Source organism: Carcharhinus amblyrhynchos, chromosome 15 (assembly GCF_965287045.1).
Source record: "Carcharhinus amblyrhynchos chromosome 15, sCarAmb.v2.hapA, whole genome shotgun sequence".
In the NCBI taxonomy this organism is placed as follows: Eukaryota; Metazoa; Chordata; class Chondrichthyes; order Carcharhiniformes; family Carcharhinidae; genus Carcharhinus; species Carcharhinus amblyrhynchos.
Genome location: NC_137338.1, coordinates 61994220 through 62019881, shown reverse-complemented (window position 1 = coordinate 62019881; position 25662 = coordinate 61994220). Strand labels below are relative to the sequence as shown.

Here is a 25662-nt window from a genome sequence, read left to right as displayed (position 1 = left end):
CAAAAGCACGTTTTTGGTACTTTATGTTCTAATATAGCTTAAATTAAAAGCATAGCTGAATATAAAATTGGTTTGATTCTTCAGTTCCTTCTAGAAAAGTGTTGTTGCAGTTAAAGGCTAAACTCTCAGTGGAATGAAAATGATGGATTTAAAACAGCAACAAATGTTTCAAACCAGAAACTCTTCCAGCATCATTTTTCTTTTCAATAGTCTAAGTGCATCATTTATTTAATTATCAGGGTCAAAAGTAGGCTTACATTAACGCTGCAATGAAGTTACTGAGAAAATCCCCGAGTCCCCACACTCCGGCACCTGTTCAGGTACACTGAGGGTGAATTTAGCACGGCCAATGCACCTAACCTGCACATCTTTGGACTGTGGGAAGAAACTGGAGCACCCAGAGGAAAGCCACACAGACACAGGAGAGTGTGCAAACTCCGCACAGTGACCCAATCAAACCTGGGTCTCTGGCGCTGTGAAGCAGCAATGCTAATCACTGTGCCATCTTGTCACTTGAGCTTGTAATCACCTTTGATTTAATTGGGAGAGAACTAGGAAAAACTTGGCATCAAAAGTCCCAGGAAACTCTGACGTGGCCCAAGTCAACTTGCACCATGATTATCCAAGACCATTATGTCATAAAATGGCCCTTCGACACAGATCCCCAGCAACGTTCCATGTTGATGACTCAGAATATCAAGATTCATATACAAGGTCAAGTTGACGAGGTCCTTAAGGTCGTCTGTACCCATTAAACTGCACCCCATCAGGATAATGGAAGAACAAAACTGAAAGGTGATCCCAGGCCCAGTCCATCAACATGACCTTGAACTTAGAATAAGAAGTCACCTTTTTCAATCACAAGAATGTTACTTAAAAGATTCTCTTTTTTTGATGCATCTGTCTGAAAGATATGCTGGTTAGGTGCACTGACATGCTAAATTCTCCTTCAGCGTACTCGAACAGGCGCCAGAGCGTGGCAACTAGAGGATTTTCACAGTAACTTCACTGCAGTGTTAATGTAAGCTTATTTGACACTAATAACTAAACTAAAGTAAATCTTGGGCACCTAACAGAATGGTGAACTTTACACTGAGGTTAACCTACTGAGCAAGGAATGTGCAAGTACGAAGACTGAACAGGCAAATAGGCACTTCAGATTTGGTATATTATAGCCCTCAAAACTCAACAACTTCAGAGTGGGACTCTCCTCCTCCAACTTAATTCTTTTAAAAAAATTCCCATACATTTTTGATCTCAATCTTCCCCACCGCCTCCCCCTCTGAGCTATCTGTCTTGTTAAGTTTGCCACATCTTAATTGCAACCTCCCCCAGCTTCCACTCTCCACTGCTCCACTCCTCTTGTACAATATAATATCCAAACATTTTTCTTTCCTTTTTGTTTAGTTTTAGTCAAGTGGACTCAAAACATTTACTGTTTCTCTCCCTACAGATGCTGCCATGATCTGCTGACGTTTTCCAGAATTCTTTGCTTTTGTTTCAGATTCCAGCATCCACAGCATTTTGCTTTTATTTAACCAAGACTGAAAATAGCCTATTTTACTTACTGAGTGACACTACTGACCAGTGTTGAGTTGATTCAGAACGTTGAACAGGAAATGGTTGAACAGGAAACGTGCCTCTTCAAAATCAGGCCGTGCGAGTTGTTACATCCAGCCAAACTGCTGCCGACAAATGGGAGTCTGATTCTACTGTCTCACCAGAATATGGTGCTTGTCATAAGACCTTTCTTACTGGGTCGTGTTATTTGCCACAACAAATAATCCACTGCCATCTACTATTATTTTCCAAATGAGTACTTATGTACTGGGCAGTGCATGGCCTACTTGACAACGTCCAAAATGCTTCAAAAAGATAGGTGCTTATTTTAGTCCACAACCCCAACACACGACTGCCTCAGGTCCCTTCATTGTGGTGTAGTTGTCACAGTGCAGTTTGTCAAACACTTTGCTGCTAATCCAGTCAGCACCGCCCCACCCCGATTCAAGTGAACTCTTCTCTGGTTTCGATCTCACCTCCACCCTCGCTGTATGGGTGGCACGGTGATACAGTGGTTAGCACTGCTTCCTCACAACGCCAAGGACATGAATTCGATTCCCGGCTTGGGTCACTGCCTGTGTGGAGTCTGCACGCTCTCTCCGTGTCTGCGTGGCTTTCCTACGGGTGCTCTGGTTTCCTCCCACAGTCTGGAAGACATGCTGGTTAGCTGCACTGGCCATGCTAAATTAATTCTCCTTCATTGTATCCAAACAGGCACTGGAGTTTGGCAAAGAACAACACAGCACGGGAAACAGGCCCTTCGGCCCAACGAGCCCGCGCCGCCAACTTGGGGATTTTCACAATAACTTTATTGCAATGTTACTGTGAGCCTACTTGTGGCACCAATAAATAAACTTAAACTAAAAGACTTTATTACTTTTGCAAAAACGCTGGGAAAGGATTCATACTTGTACCTTCATAAAGGCCCTGCCTTCTCAACCTTGCCCCTCGCCTGAGGTATGGTGAACAGCAGGTTAAATCACCAGTCAGCTCTTCTCCCTCAAAGGAGAAAGAAGCCTAGGTCACCTGGGACTATGGCAAATTTACTTTTCGTATATTAGTACTGCACACTGCAATCAGTACTGTATACTACAATAGTCTATGTTTCTAAACAAAGTGGTTTAAAACCCACCACAGTTTACAATGCACAATGGAAGTTTGATAGTTACCTTGATAACTATCATCCTGAATATGTTTTAATATTCACATATTTTTAATTCAATGCCAAGAGCTATAAGGCAGTGGAGGGAGCAGTTACTGTTGATTTGGCAGTAACAGGGACGTTAATATATACACACCCATGTGCTAATTCTGCTTTTGAACAGAACGCTAAGACAGAAATACCCACGATAAGGCTCCCACAAATTGAATTAAGCTCTGAACTCAGGCCATTCATTTCAGTATCAAATCCAGCAGGTGAGTCAATCAAGCCACTTTGGTGAGACCCCACACCCGAGTGTCGGCAAAGGCCTGAGGGCCGGTGTCTTCTCATCCTCTCGGGAAAGGGACTGCTGGGCTTCATTTGAGAGCAAAAGTTAAGCTGGGAACACTTTTTTTTTGTTAAAGATGCATATACATGCAAGAGCTAACCCCAGCAAGGTCCACCAGTGCAAAAACAGAAAGCATTAGATGACAAGGAACGTTTCTGTTTTCGAAAGGGTGGTAGGGTGGAAGTGGGTGGATGAACCGAACAGATAAAGGAAGAATTGTTCCTGCACTGTGCAAACATACACCAACTCTGCTGTCAATTCAGAGGCAAAGTAACAGTTACACTGGGATGGGTGCAGAAGACATTTCCCCACATGTTGTGCAGTTCACGGCTTACAGCTTTGCACCCCACTGGGCTCTCCACCCGCATGTTAGCCTGTTTGGAGGTCCTGGCTGTGGGTGGAGACAGTAAAAAGTCTCACAACACCAGATTAAAGTCCAACAGATTTATTTGATAGCACAAGCCACAAGCTTTCGGATCACTGCCCCTTCATCACTCACCTGATGAAGAGCAGTGCTCCGAAAGCTTGTGACATGTGCTATCAAATAACCCTGTTGGATTTTAACCTGGTGTTGTGAGACTTCTTACTGCGCATAACCCAGTCCAACACCGACATCTCCACACGTCGGTGGAGAGGCAGGACTCTGAATGCAGCCATAGTACGAGGGAGAGCTGATTCTAAGAAAATATAGTTGTGCCTCTTGGCCTGCATTCACCTTCCCTCCATCATAAGGTCAGAGGAAGGATGTTTATTGATGATTGTACAGTGTTTGAAATAGCGTCACAGCGGTTTGCACTGCTGACTCACAGCGCCAGGGATTCGGGTTCAAATCCCAGCTTGGGCAACTGTATGTGTGGAATTTACACATTCTCCCCACGTCTGCGTAGTTTCCACCAGGTGCTCCAGTTTCCTCTCTCAGAGCAAAGATGCATGGATTAGCCAGGGTAACTTGCCCCCTTGGTATCAGGGTGATTAGGTGGGGTAAATGTATAGGATTTTGGGTATAGGGTCTGAGTGGGATTGTGGTCGACACTGACTCAATGGGCCAAATGGCCTTGTTCTGCACTGTAGGGATTCTATGATACCATTCGCAAGTCCTCAGAAATTGAAGCAGTTTGTGTTTGCATGCCCTGGACAACATTCAGGTTTGGGCTAATAAGTAAAAAGTAACATTCATGCCACACAAGTGACAGGTGCTCCCATCCCCAACAAGGGAGAATCTAACTACTTCTCCTTAATATTCGACAGCACTACTGTTGCTGAATCCCCCATTATCAGCATCCTGGGGATACCATTGATGAGAAACTGAAATGAACCAGCCATATAGATACTGTGGCTGTGAATTCTGTGGAAAGTAATTCACCTGCTGACTCCCCAAAACCTGTTCACCATCTACAAGGCACAGGTCAGGAGTGTCTCTCCACGTGTCTGGATGAGTGCAGCTCCCATAACACTCAAGAAGGTCATCATCATTCAGGATAAAGCAGTTCACTTGTCCAGACTCCATCCAGCAACTTAAAAATCCATTCCTTCCGCCACAATGGCAGCAGGATGTAGCATCTACAAGATGTACTGCAAAAGTTCACCAAGCCTCCTTTGACAGCACCCCTAAACCCACAATCTTTAGCATCTAGAAGGTCAAGGGCAGCAGATGCATGGGAACACCATCACCTGCAAGTTTCCCCTCCAAGTCACTCACCATCCTGACTTGGAACTATATCGCCATTCCTTCACTGTCACTGAATCAAAATCCTGGAATTCATTCCTAACCGCATTGTGAGTGTACCTACACCAAATTCCCACAAAAGGAGGTGGCTCACCATCACCTTCTCGGGGGAATTAGGGATGGACAATAAATATTGTCCTTGCCAGTGATAATCATGCCCTAACAACGAATAAGGCACGCTGCGAAGACTTTATTCTTGAAGTTGTTTTTGCACTGCTGCAGCTGCCAGGTTTCTGAAGCGTGGCTGGACCCAATTAAAACAGTAAAGCGGCTTAAAATGTGGGGAATGCAGCCTCATTAACATACTTGGAATGTCAACCTGCCTCCGGGGAACATGTTGTTTGGCCATCCTTGTACCCTCTCACCAAAACCGAAAAGGCTGCAGCAGACATCCCGACTCGCTCTGAAGTTTGGCCGTTTGACCCTCATCCACTCAGCCATGTCAGAATTCCCCACGTCCATCTCTCTTTCTCTTCCTGTCACTCTCTCCTCCCCCCCTGAAGTGAAGAGAAAGCCACCAGGAATGGCCCAAACTGGGTCTAGGCACTGAAGTGAGACACAATACCCAAGGCACCAGTATCCAGTGATCCTATTGGCATGACAAAATCAGCAACATCATGGATCAACAGCACCTGTAATTATCTGTTAGCAACAGCTTTTAAAAACACTTCTGGACATGCAGTGGAATTTGTCATTATGCATTTACCAACCTCCTCCACGATCACCAATGCCTCAGAAGGCCGTGTCCTCAGCCCCTTACTATACTCCCTACACACCAATGACTGTGTGGCCAAATTCGATTTTCAAGATTGCTGATGACACCACCACAGTGGGTTGGCTCTCAAACAATGATGAGACAAAGTACAGGAAAGGGATAGAAAACCTAAAGAACTGATACAATGACAATAATTTCTCCCTCAATGTCAACAAAATGAAGAAGACAGTCATCGACTTCAGGAATCATAGTGGAGAATATGCCATATCTATGTCAAGGGGACAAAGCAGAAATGATCAAGAGCTTCAAATTTTTAGGTGTCCAGATCACCAACAACCTGTCCTGGTCTCCCCATTCCAACATCATAGCTAAGAAAGCCTGCCAATGCCTTTACCTGCTCAAGAGACTAAGGAAATTTGTCTATGACTCTCACCAACTTTTACAAACGTGCCATAGAAAGCATGCTCTCTGGCTGTATCACAACTTGGTATGGCTCCTGTTCTGTCCAAGACCACAAGAAAATATAAAGGGTTGTGGACGAAACCCAGTCTATCACTCAAGTTTAACCTTCCATCCACTGACACTGTCCAAAGAGCCCCACGAACCTCGGACATGCTCACTTCCACTTTCTTCCATCAGGAAAAACATAAAAAAGTCTGAGGACACTTGCCAACTAACTCAAGAACAACGTCTTCCTTGCTGCCATCAGACTTTTGAATGGACCTATTGTGCACTAAGTTGATCTTTCTCTACGCCCCAGCTATGCCTGTAACACCATTTTCTGCACTCTCTCCTTTCCTTTTCTATGAACGATATACTTTGTCTGCATAGCATGCAAGAAACAATACTTTTCACGCATACTAATACATGGAATAATAATAAATCAAAGCAAAACCATGTTCCCAATTAAAGACTCCAACTGACAATGGATAAGACTCAGTGTTAGTGGGTACGATTATGTCATGCAGGTTGCTCACAATTGAAAGGTCTCAATGCTGGGGCGGGGGGGGGGCCTTCAGCTTAATCTAATGAATTTAGCAGCCATTTAGCCTGCATTTAGACACAAAAACACAACATTCTTTGTTGTTCAGAATTAAGAAAGAGTTACTTTCTTCAGATTGCATCTTGCAATATGAAACTAGCTCCTCTCTCTCTCTCTCTCGCTCAAGCAGCATTCAGTAACAATCAGAGCCAGACTCATTCAGAGGCCAGTATACAAACCACCATATCAGATGCAAAGACCATCTATTATTAAGTAGCATCTCCTATTTCCTCGTAAGCAAATATCCTCCTGAGTATATTTTATTCCAACATTTAGCAATGTTAAACATTACAAATTAACCAACATAAAGTACCTCCTAACTAGCAAGCCTAATCGACAACATATACATTTGTGGTTGAGGAAAGTTAATGGATTATGCATTAATCTACGAATATTATTGGATAAATTAAGCACATTTCTCAACAGTCAAAAGTTCAAAATCGCTACTATTGTTGATAATCCTGGACTACGGGTGTCACCATATAGCACTGAAGGCATCTGGCCCACGCTAAGAACTGTAGATCAATAAAGGCACACCCAAAAGCTGTAAACCTTTAGAGCAAAGGATGAGGGCAGAGGTATTATTCTGATTAACTGAGCAGATTCTCTGCCAACAAACGAAAACCATCAAAATTGATAGCACATGTCCAAGACTAGGCGATGGCCTAGTGGTATTATCACTCGAGTATCAATCCAGAAAATCAGCTCATGTTCTGGGAACCCAGAGTTCAAATCCCACTACATCAGAGGGTGGAATTTGAAGTTAATAAAAAAAATCTTGAATTAAGAATCTACTGATGATCATGAAACCATTGTCAATTGTCGGAAAAACCCATTTGGTTCACTAATGTCCTTTAGAGAAGGAAATCTACGATCTTATTGTTTGGTAGAGTAGGCTCACGAGGCCAAGTGGCCTACTCCTGATCCTGATCTGAATTCATGTGTTCGGATGGGATAAATATTGAGCGCACTGGTAAAAGTTCCACTGCTCTTCTTCAAAGTAGTGTCACGGAATCCTTATCATCCACCTGAGGGGGCAGACAGGATCTTGGTTGAATGTCTCATAAGAACATAAGAAATAGGAGCAGGAGTAGGCCATCTAGCCCTTCGAGCCTGCCCCGCCATTCAATAAGATCATGGCTGATCTGTCGCTGCTCAGTTCCACTTTCCCGCTTTCTCCCCATAACCCTTAATCCCCTCTCTTATCAAAAACCCATCAACCCGCGTCTTAAAAATATTTAGCGAGGCAGCCTCCACCACTTCAACGGGCAGAGAATTCCAGAGATTCACCACCCTTTGAGTGAAGAAGTTCCTCCTCAACTCCGTTCTAAACCGCCCCCCTTTTATCTTGAGGCTGTGCCCCCTAGTCCTACTGTCTTTTTTGAGCGGGAAGAGTCTCTCCACCTCTATCCTATCCATCCCATTCATCATCTTATACGTCTCAATGAGATCTCCCCTCATTCTTCTAAACTCTAACGAGTACAAGCCCAGTTTATTCAGCCTCTCCTCATAGCTCAACCCCCTCAACTCCGGTATCAGCCTAGTAAACCTCCTCTCACTCCCTCCAAGGCCAGAATATCTTTGCGCAGGTGCGGCGCCCAAAACTGCACACAGTACTCCAGCTGCGGCCTCACCAATGCCCTATACAGCTGCAGCAAGACCTCCCTACTTTTATATTCAATCCCCCTCGCTATGAAGGCCAGCATCCCATTTGCCTTCCTGACCACCTGCTGCACCTGCAAGCTGGGTTTTTGCGACTCATGCACAAGGACCCCGAGGTCCCTCTGCACCGTCGCCTGCTGCAGTTTTTTGCCCCGTAAGTAATAGTCCTTCCTACCATTCTTCCTACCAAAGTGGACCACCTCACACTTGCCAACATTAAATTCCATTTGCCATTTCCTGGCCCATTCGCCCAGCCTATCTAGATCCTTCTGCAGACTCTCCACACCCTCCGCACAATTTGCCTTTCCCCCAATCTTGGTGTCATCAGCAAATTTCGACACCCTACACTCGGTTCCCTCCTCCAGATCATCTATATAAATGGTAAAAAGCTGAGGCCCCAGCACCGACCCCTGGGGCACTCCACTAGTCACCATCCGCCAATCCGAATAGCACCCGTTGACCCCCACTCTCTGCCTCCTATTTGACAGCCAATCCTCTATCCACGCTAACGCCCTACCCCCAACTCCATGTCCCTCGACCTTCTGCAATAACCTCTTGTGAGGTACTTTGTCAAACGCCTTCTGAAAATCTAGAAAGACCACATCCACCGGCTCTCCTCTATCCACCGCCCTAGACACATCCTCATAGAACTCCAGTAAATTTGTCAGACACGACTTCCCTTTAATGAAACCGTGCTGCGTCTGCTCTATCAAGCAATTCCCTTCAAGATGCCTCGCAATTTATGCATTATGCATTCTCATTATGCATTCCCTCACAACGACACTCGAGCGAGAAACTAGACTTAGACCAAGCCTGCAAGTCGCTGGAGTTGCAACTTGAACCCACAATCTTCTAGGTCAGGTGAGAATGCTACTGGCTGAATCACTGTGAAAACTGTCTGATCTGATACAAATTCATGTCTACACAAAGACAGATTTGAATCGTTCACCCATACTACCAACTACTAATACTGCAATCCTTTCAAATGTTGTTGCAAAATGGCAGCTGTGGTCAAGACCCGCTGAAATGCTTCAATTAAAAGGCATGAAAAATGTGAATAATAGCCAGTTCTTTGCGCAGGTAAACAGGTGCTTCAGGCTTATGAGCTCGGGCTTCTATCAGTGTAATCTCTTTCACATTAGCACCAGCTGATCTTCCATCCGCATGCCAGGCTTACTGCTTCAGACACCCTGCCTTTCGTTAAGTGATGCAATTGCTTACAAGGGTTAGGGCGGAGAAGTTGAGCTTGGCCTACCTGGGGCGATTCAGGGGAGATTCAATAAAGGAGTGCAACAAGATGATGACAGCTTTAGATAGGAGTAGACAAAGAAAAGCTGTTCCCATTAGCCAATGGTGGAAGGACTATGGGACACATTTAAGGTTTAGGGCAAGAGTTGTTTGAGGTGGGGAGAGAGGGGGAAAAAGTGGGGGGAAGAGGGGCGAGGTGGGGGGGAAGAGACCCTTAGTTTTGAGCATCGGGAACATTCTTTCTGCATCAACCCTGTTAGAATTTTACAAGTCTCTTATCCATTGTTAGCAAACATCCCTCAGCTGATTCAGCATCAGTAGTGATCAGCAAGTACAGAATGGAGAGCATCTTTAAACTTGATCGCTGCATCCGTGTTGGCATCCCCAGCTCACTGCTCCCAGTATCAAGTTGGCAGATTTGTCAAGGCACAGTGCTTTTTTTTCCCCCTTAAATGTTGACCTTGACAAATCCATACCTTTACTTTGGGGTCACAGCACGCTCCATGCCAAAACCCTGATGGACAATGTGAGAACTCCCTCAAAAGGAGCCTCCTATGGGAGGCACCACCTCCTCTCAGTGGTAGATGGAACATCAGAATCCCTACAGTACAGGAGGAGGTCATTTGGCCCATCGAGCCTGCACCAACCACAATCCCACCCAGGCCTTTTCCCCTTAACCCCACGTATTTACCCTGCTAGTCCTCCTGATACCATGGGACTATTTACCATAGCCTATCAACCTAACCCACACATCTTCGGACATGAAGAGCCTAGATGGCTGACATGGATGAGGAAGTGGAGGGTGAGCAAAAGCAGCCCCTGCAAGAAACCCCTCCTTGCAAAGCGTACGGCACCAAAAGTATTTCTGAGAGACAGCTCAGACTGTGGGACTGAGGTCCCCAAGGGTAGATTCAGGGCCCAGCATCGATGAGAAATTCCATCCGAGTCAATCTAACCAGGATAGGACTTTAATTAATGGCAGGGTGTTGGGGAGAGTTATAGAACAAAGAGATCTAGGAGGTACAGGTTCATAGCTCCTTGAAAGTGGAGTCACAGTGAACAGGGTAAATGTGTGAGGTTAAGGGGATAGGGCCTGGGTGGGATTGTGGTCAGTGCAGGCTCACTGAAGAAGGCATTAGGCATGTTTGGTTTCATTGGTCAGAACATCGGATACAGGAGTTGGTACTTAAAGTTGGACAAGACATTGATACGGCCACACTTGGAATACTGTGTACAGTTCTGGTCATCCCATCATAGAAAGGATTTTATTAAACTAGAAAGAGTGCAGAAAAGATTTATGAGGACGTTTCTGGGATAAGATGGTTTGAGTTATAAGGAGAGGCTGGATAGACCGGGACTTTTTTCTCTGGAGCATAGGAGGCTTAGGGCTGATCTTATAGAGGTCTATAAAACAATGAGGGGCACACATCAGCTAGATAGTCAATATCTTTTCCCAAAGGTAGGGGAGCCTAAAACTAGAGGGCATAGGTTTACGGTGAGGGGGGAGATACAAAAGGTGGCGATTTACTTCACACAGAGAATAATGATTATCTGGAACGAGCTGCCAGAGGCAGTAGTAGAGGCGGGTACAATTTTGACTTTTAAAAAGCATTTAGACAGTTACATCACTAAGATGGGTACAGAGGTATATGGGCCAAACATGGGCAATTGGGGACTAGCTTAGTGGTTAACTAAAAAAGGGGGGCCTGGAAAAGTTGGGCCTAAGGGCCTGTTTCCATGCTGTAAAACTCTATGACTCTGTTTCCCCTTCACCATCCAGTACATCCTGATTCTAGTCAGCTTGGCAGCCCATGCCCTCTCCTCCACCAGCCACGAGGCTAATGGAAGCATGGATTCCTGAACAGCAGGTCTCAGATGACAGTCACCACTTCTGATACAAGCTCTATCTGTTCCAGATCCCAGTTAGTTCCTGGTAAAATCAGACAACTCACACAGGGAGGCACAAAGACTCTCCCAGGTTTATAAACAGCAGTTGTATGTCATTTCTGAGGCAGTCTAGATACATCAGGTCGGTACATCATCTAGGAGGATCCCTGACATACTGGCGTATCTGGAGGATCTAAAGGCAAAAGTCATTGCCTGTATGCAAAGGCACAGCAGCACCTAACCGCCCTTCCCAAACAGGAGTCTGTGCACTGTCGCAGAGGCCCACTGTGGCCTTTCATCCCAGAAGGCAAAAACAAATTCATTCAAATCTTGACAGCAAAACTGGGGAGGGATCAAAGTGACCAAGGGGCAGCCATCAGGCGGTGCATGAGCAGCACTCAGCCCCTAGGGGACAGTGCTGGAAGCAGACTTGCACAGCATCCTGGGATAAAGAGCAGAATGTTTTAGATAACTATTCGCTGCACAGTGCCTGGAGACATCCCTCCGGTAGGAAGGCCCCGCTCACACAAGTCCCCTCTCAAGGCCCAGGTACACTTCAGAACACTGACTTCCCGTAGAGTGTCAAGGTGGCCAACACGGCTGAAGGGATCATGCCTCCACCATCACACTGACGTGAGTCCAGCTCATCATTCCATCCACTTTTTTCATGAATGGTGACAGGACTGCAAGAACAACAGCAATGACAACAGCAGAGGCAGTCACAGATCCCACCATAAAGATGGAGTCACCATCCATACTCTGCAAACTATGCCTAGCCTGAGTCTCAGGCCTGATGTTTCTGATGGTCTTTGTCTATACAGGATACTGAAAAAGAAAGAAAGCTTCACCCACGCAGCCGCACCTACCCTGGGCCAGGCAATAAGGAGCAGGAGCACACATCCCTCACTAGCTTCTAACCATCTTCTGTTCTATGCCTAGCCCCAAGAAACAGGCCTGACAGGTGCACCAAGTACCCACCTCTTACTGTTGAAGATGGTCTCTCACTTTCAGAAGGCATGAAAATCTTTTCCTAGTTGTTGTTACACTTCCTGCCTTTCTCTTCCCAAAATAGGGAGTCAGCAGTAAAGCAAACTGAAATGCTGTCCACTCATAAGCTCCTGCACACACCCTCCCCACAGCAACGTTTTCAATAATACATTTCCTCACCTGTCAGCAATGACTGCTTTCTCCCAGAAAGCCAGTTGGTGGAGGATAGACCGGGACAAAATCTCCCACACATTTACATTTACAGAGCTACATTACAAGCAGATACCCCCTAGCCCCCAACAAATGTTGTTTAATCTGCTTCTGTTATGAAGGCTCAAAATTAGTTTTCAGTTATTGACAAATGTCTACAGACAATAAAACACAATTAATATACTATTAAGATGCTTTGGATGTCCAAGAGTCAGTATAATGGTTAAAAAATGCGTCACAGAAGATATTCAAACTCTACCTGTAAGTCAGCTAATCAGTATATTCTTAATAAAAAGAAAATGACAGGAGTGACAATCATAGAATTTTACACCACAGAAAGAGGCCCTTTGGCCCATCATGTGTGTACCAGCTATCAACCTATTTGATGGCATTTCAAGTGTTCATCTAAATACTTCTTAAATGTTTTGAGGGTTTCCCCCTATCATCCTTTCAGGCACTAAGTTTCAATACCCAATCCTGGATATTGAGCCTGGTTCAAGGAACTTATTGATCTATACTTATTATGGCATCCATCAAGTGCTTTGCACAAGCAGATCAACATTTGGCATAGCTCTGCATATTGACAAAAAACACTTCCTAGCAGGTGTAACTGAAGCTTCAGGCCTGGATGAATCCTCACTTTATCTACTCAAACGAATTCTGGACAAACAAGCAACAGCTGAGAGCTAATTTTGCAATTTAATCCCGAATGTAAACTGTGTCTTAGTCCTAAATGGTTTTGTATAAAGCGTGCGGTGTCGGTATTCAACATGCACTTTCACTGCAGAGCTCCCACTCCGCCTTTGCTATTGGGTTGAGGTAATGCGTGGTCGGACAAACACCCACGGTGGATCAAGGTTCATTCAGAGTTGATCCAACCCACCTTCAGTTGACACTGAAGCCAATCCAATAGCTTCCCAATAGGTTTAATTGGCTTTCTGGATTAAATTTGGTCACCCCCACCCCCAGGTAGAGCCTTATATTCATGGAGATGTGACTCAAATATATTTCCAACAGGATAAATGAGTAGGAGCAGGCCGCTCCACCCAAGGACTGTTCTGCCATTAAATGAGATTATTGTTGAAATACACTTCAACTCCATATCCCTTGACACTCTGAAAATTCCAATTGTGCCATCATTCTCACAGCTTACTAGGAACAGTAATGCACAGAAATATAATTTGTTGAGTTTAGCAGCTATGTTCTTTCTTTTCCCATAAGCAGTGGTTTCTTCCCATTCTCATATAACATAAGGCATTTGCATCTCTAACATGCTCTGAAAAAGCACCATGGCTGGCAGTTTAAGAACTCCAGAAGCCCAATTCAAATCAGAGGAGGGAAGCGTGAAAGAGAGAGCAAGAGGGCGACACACAGTTCTCGTCACCGTGACTCAAAGTGGATCTGACGGTGAACAATGTCAGCCCAAAGAGTCAGCAGCTTCCCCCAAGGCACCATCTGGACTGCATCCTTGTATTACATGGTTTGATTTTTATACACACCCCTCAACCTTGGCCTCCTTATAGCTTAAATCAAGGTGACTCTCAATCTGTGCTTTCACAGGATGTATTTGATAAACTGCAGTTAAGCCCTTCTTTCTAACAAGGAGACTGTGATACTGTCATTCAGTGACAAGTGAACCAGATGGGTTTGAACTCTGCTGTTAGTGGCAAAGTAGATGCTGAGACGGTTGTTCCCCTGGCTGCAACATCTAGAACACAGCTTCAGGATAAATGATTGATCATTCGTTCTTGATTCTTCATTCAGAGTGCTGTGAATCTTTAAATCCAAAATTGGCTCATGTTTTTGTGACTGGAAAGATATTTCCAGTCGGGTTCTACAGGGTTCAATACTGGATCCTTTGCTTTATTGGTTCATATCAATGATTTAGACTTAAAAAGTGGGGAGCAATATTAAAATTGGCTGTGTGGCTGATAGTAAGGAAAATAGCTTCAGACTGCAGGAAGAGGCCAATCTACAAACCACGTTCACTCCTCCTGATGACCTTGAGTTAAACTAAGTGCCCAACTATAACTGCCTTAATGATGATTCTAGTATCTACCCTATGGCAGACATCAAGTTAACTGGGCTATAGTTTTCTGCCTTCTTCCCATACGTATCTGATGGAACCTTTCAAGAATCTCGGGAATTCTAGAAAATTAACACCAGTCATCCATTACCTCATTAGCCATCTCTGTATCCATCTATGTCCAGAGGTTTGTCAGCCAGCACGCAGTTCCACTGGTTTGCTCAGTACTGCTTTCCTAGGTGATTGTAAATTTCACCAAGTTCTCCTTCCTTCCACCTCCCAATTTACAGCAATTACTGGAAGTTTCTTATATCCTCCATACTGAAGACAGAAGCAAATTATTTGTTCACTTCATGCCCCATTTCCATATTATCTACCATTAACTTCCCATTCTCACTCACTAGGCTTACTTTTTCCTTTAATTACCTAGAGAAACACTTGCCTCCATTTTTACATTTCTAGCTCACTTCTCGTATTCTGGTTTCTTCCTCCTAATTATTTAACTTCTGATTATATTAATTCTTTCAGTTAGTCTCTGCCATTCTCCAAGTTCTGATCAAACACCTAACCTGCCACTCATCCTGGCGCAGCTATGTGGAAAAAAGATTTAATCGAGGTCTGTAAAATTATGAGCTGGCTCGATACAATGGTTGGAAAGCACTTATTTCCATCAGAAGAGGAATCAGTGACCAGAGGTCATGGATTTAAATTAATTAAGCACTAGAGAGAGTTGGCGAGTTCTTTTTTTCCAACCAGAAGATAGTGAGGGTCTGGAACTAACTGGTATTGCGTTTAAAAATAACTGGACTCACAATCGAGATACTAACCTACGGGGTTATGGAAGAAGACCTGGACGGTGGGATTAAGCTAGATTACTTTTTTTTCTGGCCAGTACAAACAAGATAGGAGGCGACCGTTCAGCCTAAGTCATAAAAGACGGCACGGTGCCACAGTGGTTAGCACTACTGCCTCACAGCACCGGGGACCCAGTTTGGGTAACTGTGCGGAGTCTGTACGTTCTCTGTGTCTGCGTAGGTTTCCTCCGGGTGTTCCTGTTTCCTCCCACAGTCCAAAGACGTGCTGGTTAGGTGCATCGGCTATGCTAAAATTCTCCCTCAGTGTTCCCAAACAGTCACCAGAGTGTGGCAACTAGGGGATTTTCACGGTAACTTCGTTGCAGTGCTAATGCAAGCCTACATGTGACACTAAATAAATAAAAAACTTTTAAAAAAGCAACGGCATAGTGGCATTTTCATGGAGCAGTAATCCAGAGATCCAGAGTAATCCTGTGGAGACCTGGGTTCAAATCCCATGACAGATGGTGAAATTTGACTTTAAAGATGTCTAATGGTGACCTTGAAACCACTGTCGTTATAAAAAAACCCAGCTGCTTCATTAATGTTCTTTAGGGAAGGAGATCTGCCTTTCTTACCTAATCTGGCCCACATGTGACTCCAGGCCCATAGCAATGTGACTGACTGTTAAATACCGCTCAGCTCAAGAGCAACTAGGGATGAGGAATAACTGCTGGCCCAGCCAGCGATGCCCACATCCCATGAGAGAATTTCAAAATCTTTCCATGTTCCTAACATTAATGCAAACACCCATACTGCAGACTGGCATATTCCATGCAGATTGCTAATACTGATTCTAAGGCTTGAAATGTATTATGGACTCATCATAATGTAGTTACACTTGCCTCGTGCAGATTGGTGACATGCAACAGTGCTTATGCAATATACCAAATGTAAGATGCGTCACTTAAATGTGTCTGAACACAAAGGTTCCCCTGTTTGCTTCTCAAAACATTAAAACACAATCACTTTAAAGATAACTGATGACATCCTAACTCATTTTATATAAATATACACACAGTGGGTGCACAATTTGTTTATTGATGGTTGTCTGTTGGACTCCAGCCTGTTTTCACATCACTTGACAGGAAGAGGTGCTTTTAACAGAATTAACACAAGCTGTCACACAAAACAATGAGTTGGTGTTGCAGAAACATGTAGCAAAACCGGATTAGATATGATGCACAAATCTTCTCTTTAAAAATAGAATACGAGTGAGGAAATTAAGGTAGCAATACCATTAATTAAACTTAACCTGATTGGTTATGAACATGCACTCACCCCCAATTACAGTTCATTTCCAGCTGTTTTTGACTGTTAAGCATTACTTATCGTAAAGGCTACACAGCATTGCCTTTTCAGTGAACCAAATGAGTTTGAAATTTCAACAGGTGCTATTATAATGAATGTTCCCCTCCCCTCACCGCTCGTCACCCTTACAAAAGTAAGGATTACAAGTTCAGAGTCTACAGAGCAATCACTGATGATGTACGTCACAAACACGCTTCATAAAATCACACACGCCAGCGCACTGTGTGGCCAGAATCTAGGAGTACACGATATTGCAATCTGTGTTCTTGGCTCATACCTGAATTGCAGGTGAACATTTAACTCTTTAAATAGCAAGGAATTTCACTATCATGCACCATAATCATCAGGAACAACATCCAAGGTGTTCAAGTGGATGAAACTATAAAAGTGCAGCTAAGAACATAAGAACATAAGAACATAAGAAATAGGAGCAGGAGTAGGCCATCTGGCCCTTCGAGCCTGCCCCGCCATTCAATAAGATCATGGCTGATCTGTCGTGGCTCAGTTCCACTTTCCCGCCCTCTCCCCATAACCCTTAATCCCCTCTCTTATCAAAAACCCATCAACCCGCTTCTTAAAAATATTTAGCGAGGCAGCCTCCACCACTTCAACGGGCAGAGAATTCCAGAGATTCACCACCCTTTGAGTGAAGAAGTTCCTCCTCAACTCCGTTCTGAACCGCCCCCCCTTTATCTTGAGGCTGTGCCCCCTAGTCCTACTGTCTTTTTTGAGCGGGAAGAGTCTTTCCACCTCTATCCTATCCATCCCATTCATCATCTTATACGTCTCAATGAGATCTCCCCTCATTCTTCTAAACTCTAACGAGTACAAGCCTAGTTTATTCAGCCTCTCCTCATAGCTCAACCCCCTCAACTCCGGTATCAGCCTAGTAAACCTCCTCTGCACTCCCTCCAAGGCCAAAATATCCTTGCGCAGGTGCGGCGCCCAAAACTGCACACAGTACTCCAGCTGCGGCCTCACCAATGCCCTATACAGCTGCAGCAAGACCTCCCTACTTTTATATTCAATCCCCCTCGCTATGAAGGCCAGCATCCCATTCGCCTTCCTGACCACCTGCTGCACCTGCAGGCTGGGTTTTTGCGACTCATGCACAAGGACCCCGAGGTCCCTCTGCACCGTCGCCTGCTGCAGTTTTTCGCCACGTAAGTAATAGTCCTTCCTACCATTCTTCCTACCAAAGTGGACCACCTCACACTTGCCAACATTAAATTACAGTCGCTAAGCATGCAGATAGACAAGAATTCACATCAAGTCCACATGGTCACTGCATAATGTACTGGTTAGAACCATATCCGGAGTATTATGTACAGTTTTCTTTGCTTAAGCACAGGAAGAACAGTAAGTGAAAACAGTGACAAGGGACGAAGATTATTCCAGAAATCAGGAATTAACATGAAGTTAAATTTATAAAACACCTTTAATCCAAGGTGCTTTAGAGCTTAATCGAACAAAAGTAGAGAATGTGGCATTAGACAGTATTAAGAATGACGACTAAGAGCTTGTTCTTAGCTAGGTTTTAAGGGGTACTTTAAAAGGATCGAGTGATGGTGAGAGCTGGAGGGAATTCCTGATCTGCAGGCCAGACAGTTGAAGGCACAGCTGTTCATGGTGGAGCGAAGGGAATAAGGATGCACATAAGGCCAGGGTAGAAGGAGCACAGAACTTTCAGAGTGTTGCACGGCTGAAAACTTTACGCAGATAGAGAAGGGACGGGACCATGGAACGATTTGAACACAAGGATGGAAATTTAAAGTTCAGGGCACTGGAGGACCAGGGGCCCACATAGATCAGTGAGCACAGGGGTGATGCATGAGCAGAATACGATGTGGGTTACCATACAAGCAGCAGAACATTGACAGAGCTCAACTTTGTCAAAGATGGGAGACTGACTGGGGAAAGCATTGGAACAGTAAAGCCTGAAGATGACGACTGCATTATTGACAGTTTCAGTGACGGTCGAGCTAAGGCAGACGCAATTGCAGGGCAGTGAAAGTAGGCGGTGTCTGCAATCGAGAAGATAGAGATTTGGAAACTCAGATCTGGACCAAATACTCCAAGGTTGCAAAGTGTTCCTGTCAGAGCACCAGGGAGGGGATGGAATCAGAAGCAAGACAGTAAATTTTAAATGGTGGGGAAGTCAAAGGCAATGGTTTTAGTTTTCCCAACACACAATAGAGGCTGACAGGATCGAGGTTGTGGACAAATCAGAAGAGGTGGTGGCGAGATTGAGCAGAGAATTGTCAACGTTCAGATGAAAACCAACAGCGTATCTCTTGAATTGTGCCACTGAGGGGCAGCGTGCAGATGAGGAATTACAGGACAGCCAAGATAACAGTATGGATAAAGGAAGATTAACTATGTCAAGCTTCTTTTCTTTGACTTGAAGTGACCTTATTGAAATCTTCAATTAAAGTCAAAGATGTTTTGAAAAGATGTTTCAAGGAAACTATTCTCTTGTTGCCCTTTGGGACAAAGTAAAATGCCAGCGTTAATTACTGACTCAAGTCCTGAATCTGATCTTGAATCCACAACCTTCTACAGAAGAGTAGGTTACCAATAGAACTAAATTAACAATTCAGGTTATGTCCTTAAATGATCAACTATTTACACAAGCTTGTAGAATTGTAATTTCCTTCATATCCCAGTCACGTAAAATTGAATCATGCCTTTGTTTGGAAATACTGGGGTTACACTGTCACATCTCGGAACACGATCAGAGAATTGTGAGTCATTTGAATTTTTAAACATACACCACTGAAAGCAAACTACTGTGCAATAAAAGTAGTAGCCATCTTTTAGCATAGTCACAGAGGTTTACAGCATGGAAACAGGCCCTTCGGCCCACCTTGTCCATGCCACCGTTTTTTTTTAAAGCCCTTAAACTAATCCCGATTGCTCACATTTGGCCCATATCCCTCTATGCCCATCGTACCCATGCAACTACCTGAAAGACAAAATTATAGTCACCTCTACTACTACCTTTGACAGCTTGTTCCAGACGCTCACCACCCTCTGTGTGAAAAAATTGCCCCTCTGGACACACTTGTATTTCTCCTCTCTCGCCTTAAACCTCTGCCCTCTAGTTTTAGACTGCCCTATCTTTGGGAAAAGATATTGACTACATAGCTGATCTATGCCTCATTATTTTATAGCATAATTCTGGGAATCAGTGTACAGTCATTGCTGTTCTATAATCTTGTTTTAATACGCATAATTGCGCCAATAAAGACATTGGAAAATCTTACAACTCTTCCAAGAATCACATAACACCTTAACACATCAGGAATTGCAGCACAAGTGAGAACACCTGTTCACATCACTTTAGTGCTGTTTTTGTAACTATTGTCCAGTTCCATGACAGGAAATGTCAACTGCTAGCATGAACAGTTGCCCACCTACTTTCTTATCTTATGATTCAGACAATTGGATGGCTCACTTGAATTAATGCCAGCTATACATATCACCCAAACAAGTCTCAACCAATTATTGTATAGTTCATAAATGACGCGACCAGATGCCAACAGGTGAACTTATCGAACAGGCATGTTTCAGGGCATTATTCAAGCAAACAACACTGAACCTTGAGTACTGATTTCCTTTTTCAACACACTTGTGGACTTCTTCAAGGATCAGCAGTTAAGAGGTGTACACTTACCCCTCCTCCTGTTGGATTCCAATGCTATCTGGGTTAAAGAGATAAATGTAAATGTCTCCATTGTCTCAGTTAACCATAGGTTACTTTCCCCTTCTGAGGGGGGGAAGTGAGTGGTGATGATTTCACATGAGAGCAAGGGCTTCATGAATTACCTCAACTGGTAACAGGAATTGAACCCATGCTGTTGGCATCACAAAACCAAACATCCAGCCAACAAGAGAACAGGTCAGTTAAAAGGATATGGTCAAACTGCCTTCTGCATGCAACACTCACAGCATGGAGCTCAGGTGCACAGAGTGACATCAGCTTTCTTTATGGTTTCCACGTTTCTTGGTCAGATTCTGGGCTTTGTTGAAACAAGTCCCATCAACTGCCAACTGGATGTTCAGCTCAAGGCAGGATCAAGAGGAGACTGGCCCAATCTACAAAAAGCATCAAGCAATCAGTAATTTAGGAAAAAGCAATTAAGAAATGTAATGATATGATATGCAACTGCAGTTCTTCACAGATCTTGTTCTCTGTTTTGCAGTGCAGAAAGGCTGAGCGGTTAAATAGATTTTGCGACATGTATTCGGGTCTTAAGTCTGATTATGTCCAACCTCAATTATGTAAATCACATGAATGGGCAGCTTCACCCGTTCGGTCCATGCAGCCCATAAGTCCCTTCCCACCCATTTTCATCTAATTCCATCACCATAACCCTCTCCCCCTTGTTTATCTAATGTCACTTATATGCATGCATGCTAATCACCTGCTAGGAGAGTGATAATACTATCAATATCCTGGGGGATTACCATTGACAAGAAACTAAACCGGACAAATCATATAAATATTGTGATTACAAGAGCAGGTCAGAGGATAGGAATCTTGTAGTGAGTAACTCACTTCCTGATTCCCCAAAGCCTGTCCACCATCTCCAAGGCAAAAGTCAGGAGTGTAACGGAATACTCCCCACTTGCCTGGATGAATGCAGCTCCAACAACACTAAAGACGCTTAACACCATCCAGGACAAAGCAGCCAGCTTAAGTGGTACCACACATACAAACATTCACTTCCTCCACCATCGAACCACACTGCTAGCAGTATGTACCATCTACAAAAATCACTACAGGAACTCACCAACGTTCCTTCAAAAGCACCTTCCAAACCCACAGCCAATGCATCTATAAGGACAGGAGCAGCAGATGCATGGGAAGTTTCCCTCCATATGACTCATCGATCCAACTTAGAAATATATCATCGTTCCTTCTTTGTCACTGGATCAAAATTCAGGATTACCCTCTCTAACAGCACTGTGGGTGTACCTACACACCATATGGACTGTGGCAGTTCATGAAGGCAGTTCATCACCACCTTTTCAAAGGCAATTAGGAATGGGCAATAAATGCTGGCCTAGCCAAAGACACCCACTTCCCTTGAATGAATTTTAAAAAAGTGCAACTTGCCTCATGTCTTTTGAGAGGGGAACTACTTCCACTGACCCCTACTGGAAGTGTGCAACGTGCAGAAATCAGATGAACCAGAAAAGCAAAAACGTGCTCTGACAAAAGGTGAACATTCTAAGGCACCAGCTCACATGTTCCTCCACAGGAGCTGAATGACTTGGGATGTTTCTAGAATAACTTGTTCATGCTCTAGATGGGAAACTGGTAGTCCCTGGACAGTAATATTTTTCAGATTCACGACTTGTCAACAATTACTAACCAGGTTTTTACACTTACGTACACACACGGTTATTCCGGGACCATTACTCCTTCTGGACATTTGCTCTAGTATTAGTGACAAAATAGAGGTAGAGGTAGTGGTGGTGGTGTAGGGGTGGGGGGGGGGGGGGAGGAATTAGACTTTCTGTCTTCCATATGCTTTCACTCGGGCCACTTTTTACATTTACATTTTGTAAGTTTACATTTGTGTGAAAAAAAAAGATGCTGCGTGGCATACAAACAAATTAAGATACTTAATATATTGGCTAAAAGGGAATCTTTCACCTTCTTCAATAACTGCTGCTGGCAGGCAATATCTGTGACTGATATAATCAGGTTATAGGACTCAAGACTATTTAATACCTGCTGATATCCAAGCATCACAACTTTCAAATCTACACATCCTATTTACTCTCCTTAGCAGTCCCAAGATCTGCTGTGGTCCGTCAGTGTTTTGATACAAATCCCAGATCCCCATCGTATCCTACATCTCCACAGTATACGTGCCCTGACTCAAATGCATCAGGCTGCACTGCTTTGAAATCAAGCAGAAGAGCTAGGATTTCATAGAATACTTATTTGTCAGGTAAACTATTAGACGGGGTGACAGCCTACCTGAGATCGCAGCACCAACGCCAGTATTATTGTTCAAAACACGTAATGCTCCAACATCTGTGCATACAGCATTAATTTCGGAACTAGAGTACGTTTTCCACGTGCATCGCGCCTGCTGTAACTGTAACTAATTTGTATCTCCAACTTTAACTGACAGCGATGTTAACACCCTAACCCGGTTCCGGAGTGAATTTAAAGGACGAAAGAACAAGAATGGTTTTAAAAAAGAGCTCCACGAACACGAAAGCCACTAATGGAGCAAAAAAAAACCCTGACATTCGCACGCCTTTATTGCAAACCCGCGCGCCAAGGCCAATATTTATGCCAACATCAAATACAAATCTGCGTGCAACTTTTACTCTTTCAACAGACACGCACATATCAAAAAAAACGTGTTTGTGAACTTGCAGCGTCGCTGTGTTACTCCCATGTGCTCATCCACTGCAGCACCAGCTATCCGGAGGACTGTCAGTGCCGGGCCACGTTCTCACCACAGCAATAGCCGCCCGGGCAACGTTTGATCTGCAGCACCTGCCCCCCGGACGACTGTCAGTCCCGGGCCATGTTCTAACCACAACAATCGCCGTCCGGGCTACATTCCATTTGCAGCACCGGCTGCCTGGGGCCGGTCAATCTCGGGCCACGTTCTAACCACTACATCAGCCGCCCAGGCAACGTTCCATCTGCAGCACCAGCCGCCTAGGTAACGTTCCATCTACAGCAACTTCCTCTCCAAATGTGCAACCCGGTCAAGCCAACCTCCGAGTCCATTCAGAGAGAAACAAAATGCACATTCAAATAAAGCGGCAATGCCCTGGGGTTGGCACTTGACTGCCCAACATCGCCGGGGCTAAGAACAAAAAGTGACCCCCCCTCCCCTCCATTGACCTAGACACACGTTCTGAATGCAAAAAAAGCTCCCAACTACACACCCGACAAATCGTTGGTGATGCATAGCTTTGGAAAGGATGGCTGCACGGACTTATTTTTAAATGCGATCAACTACGCAATAAAAGTGAAGGAGACTCTTAGGCCTCAACACTGAGCTGGTGCATCCTGCGCTAGCCCGGGGGGAGGCTGGTGCTGCTGAATCTCTCTCGGTTGCCCGGTTATGGAGGAGGATAAGGGACTGAACTGCAAAGTAAACCGGGGGTGGGGAGCGGGGGCTGAGACTGCGGGACACCTGCTCTCTGTTGGAGGACAGCCTCTCCATACATTGCTCAGTGCGTGCGAGAAAGAGAGAGAGCGGCCCTCCCCGCTCCATTTAAATCCCGCCTTCCACTCTCAATGTCGGGCCTGAATCACAAGGCGCCAGTTTTGTCCTCGCCTTTCTTTTTTTTTTAAAAAAAAATAAACATGACTGAAAATAAACCCGGGGCTGGAAAGTTGGATTTGCTTTTCCCTTGAAGGGCTGGCTTGATTTTGATTATTTCTCTTTGAATGGTGTTACCATCCCCGCTTTGTGACATCTCTCTCCCCTGTTTTTTTTCTGAGGGTTGTTTTGCTCCATGTGGAGCCGGCGCTCAGTCCATCCCCGTCCCCCCCCCCGGCCCCGGGGGGGGGGGCTCTCTCTCTCTCTCTCTCTCCTCACAAACCCCGCCGAGCTCTGCCTCAGCATCAGCAGCCACCGCTGCCTCTCCCACCCTCACTCACAAAGCACCCCCCCCCCCCTTTACCTCTCTGTCCTCAGCTGTTAAATCCAATCTGTTGGTCTCCTGTACAATCCGTGCCGCCATGATGTGACGGAAGTGAATCTGGCAGAGGAAGGAGGGAGGGAGAACAGCCCAGAGAGAGAGAGAGAGAGATAGAGCGAGGGGAGGGAGAGAACTGAGTGCCCAGAACAGCAAACACACCACGCACACACACACAGAGCGCCTCTACACTGTTTACACAGAACATCATTGCTCTTCTTTCCTGTGAAACGAGCATGACAGCAGCAAGCAGAGAATTGGTAAAACGCTGTCGAGCATTTTAAAGTTTATTTATTAGTATCACAAGTAGGCTTACATTAACACTGCAAATTTAAGTTGCCGTTAAAGTCTCCTTAGTCGCCACAGTCTGGCACTTGCTCGGGTAGAATCATAGAATCCGACACTGCAGAAGGGAAGGTGAAGATGTTCACGCGGAGGGACGGCACGGGGGTCACTGTGACGTTTTCCATGGGTTTCCTCCAGGTGCTCTGGTTTTCTCCCACAGTCCAAAGATGGGTGGAGGTGAACTGGCCATGCTAAATTATCGCCCCCGAGTGTCAAGAGGATTAGCTAGAGTAAGTGCATGGGGTTGTGGAGATTGGGATTGTGGTCAGTGCAGACTCAATGGGCTGAACCCACACAGACACGGGGAGAATGTGCGAACTCCCCACAGATAGTGACCCCAAGCCAGAAATCGAACCGGAGTCCCTGGCACTGTGAGGCAGCAGTGCCCAACCACAAGTGGTCAGGAGAACCGAGAGAAGCTGGGAAAGGGGTGAAATGTGCCAGCACAAACTGAGAGGGCAAAAGATGCCGCAGGTTGAAAATGGTCAACATGGGCCAAGAGAAGATGAAAAACACTGAGGGAGAGAGTCCAGTTCATGGGAAATGAAACATAAGAATGGGGATGGATATCGATTGAGTCAGTGGCAGTAATCAAGAAAACTCTTCTTGTCCTACAAGATATTGAACCTCTTGAGTGTTGTTGCAGCAATGACTCAAGGTAAGTGGTGCGCGTTGCATTGCGGCCTTGACTTGAGCAGTGTATATAATGCACAGTTTTTGAAGAATCAGGAGGTCAGAATTTATCATGGAGTATCCAACTCCTTCCCTGTTACTGTGTCGATATGGCCAGACCAGTTAAGCTTTTAGTTGGTGGTGACCCACCCTCAAGAATGATGATGGATGACTCAGCAATGGTAGTGCAGCTGAGGTTCAGGGGAGCTGATTTAACATTTTATTTTAGAAATCGTCACTA

General features: G+C 44.8%; 1 protein-coding gene across 1 annotated transcript in view; it reads right to left on the bottom strand.

Moving 5' to 3' along the window:
• LOC145353361 (gamma-taxilin-like) overlaps window positions 1-24466 on the bottom strand; it is a 63103-nt gene extending 38637 nt beyond the window's left edge. The window contains exon 1 of the mRNA XM_080204036.1: window positions 24390-24466. Coding sequence (XP_080060162.1) covers window positions 24390-24449 — 60 coding nt within the window. The 5' untranslated portion in view covers window positions 24450-24466. The remainder of the gene's footprint in view (window positions 1-24389) is intronic.
• Window positions 24467-25662: the final 1196 nt, after the last annotated feature.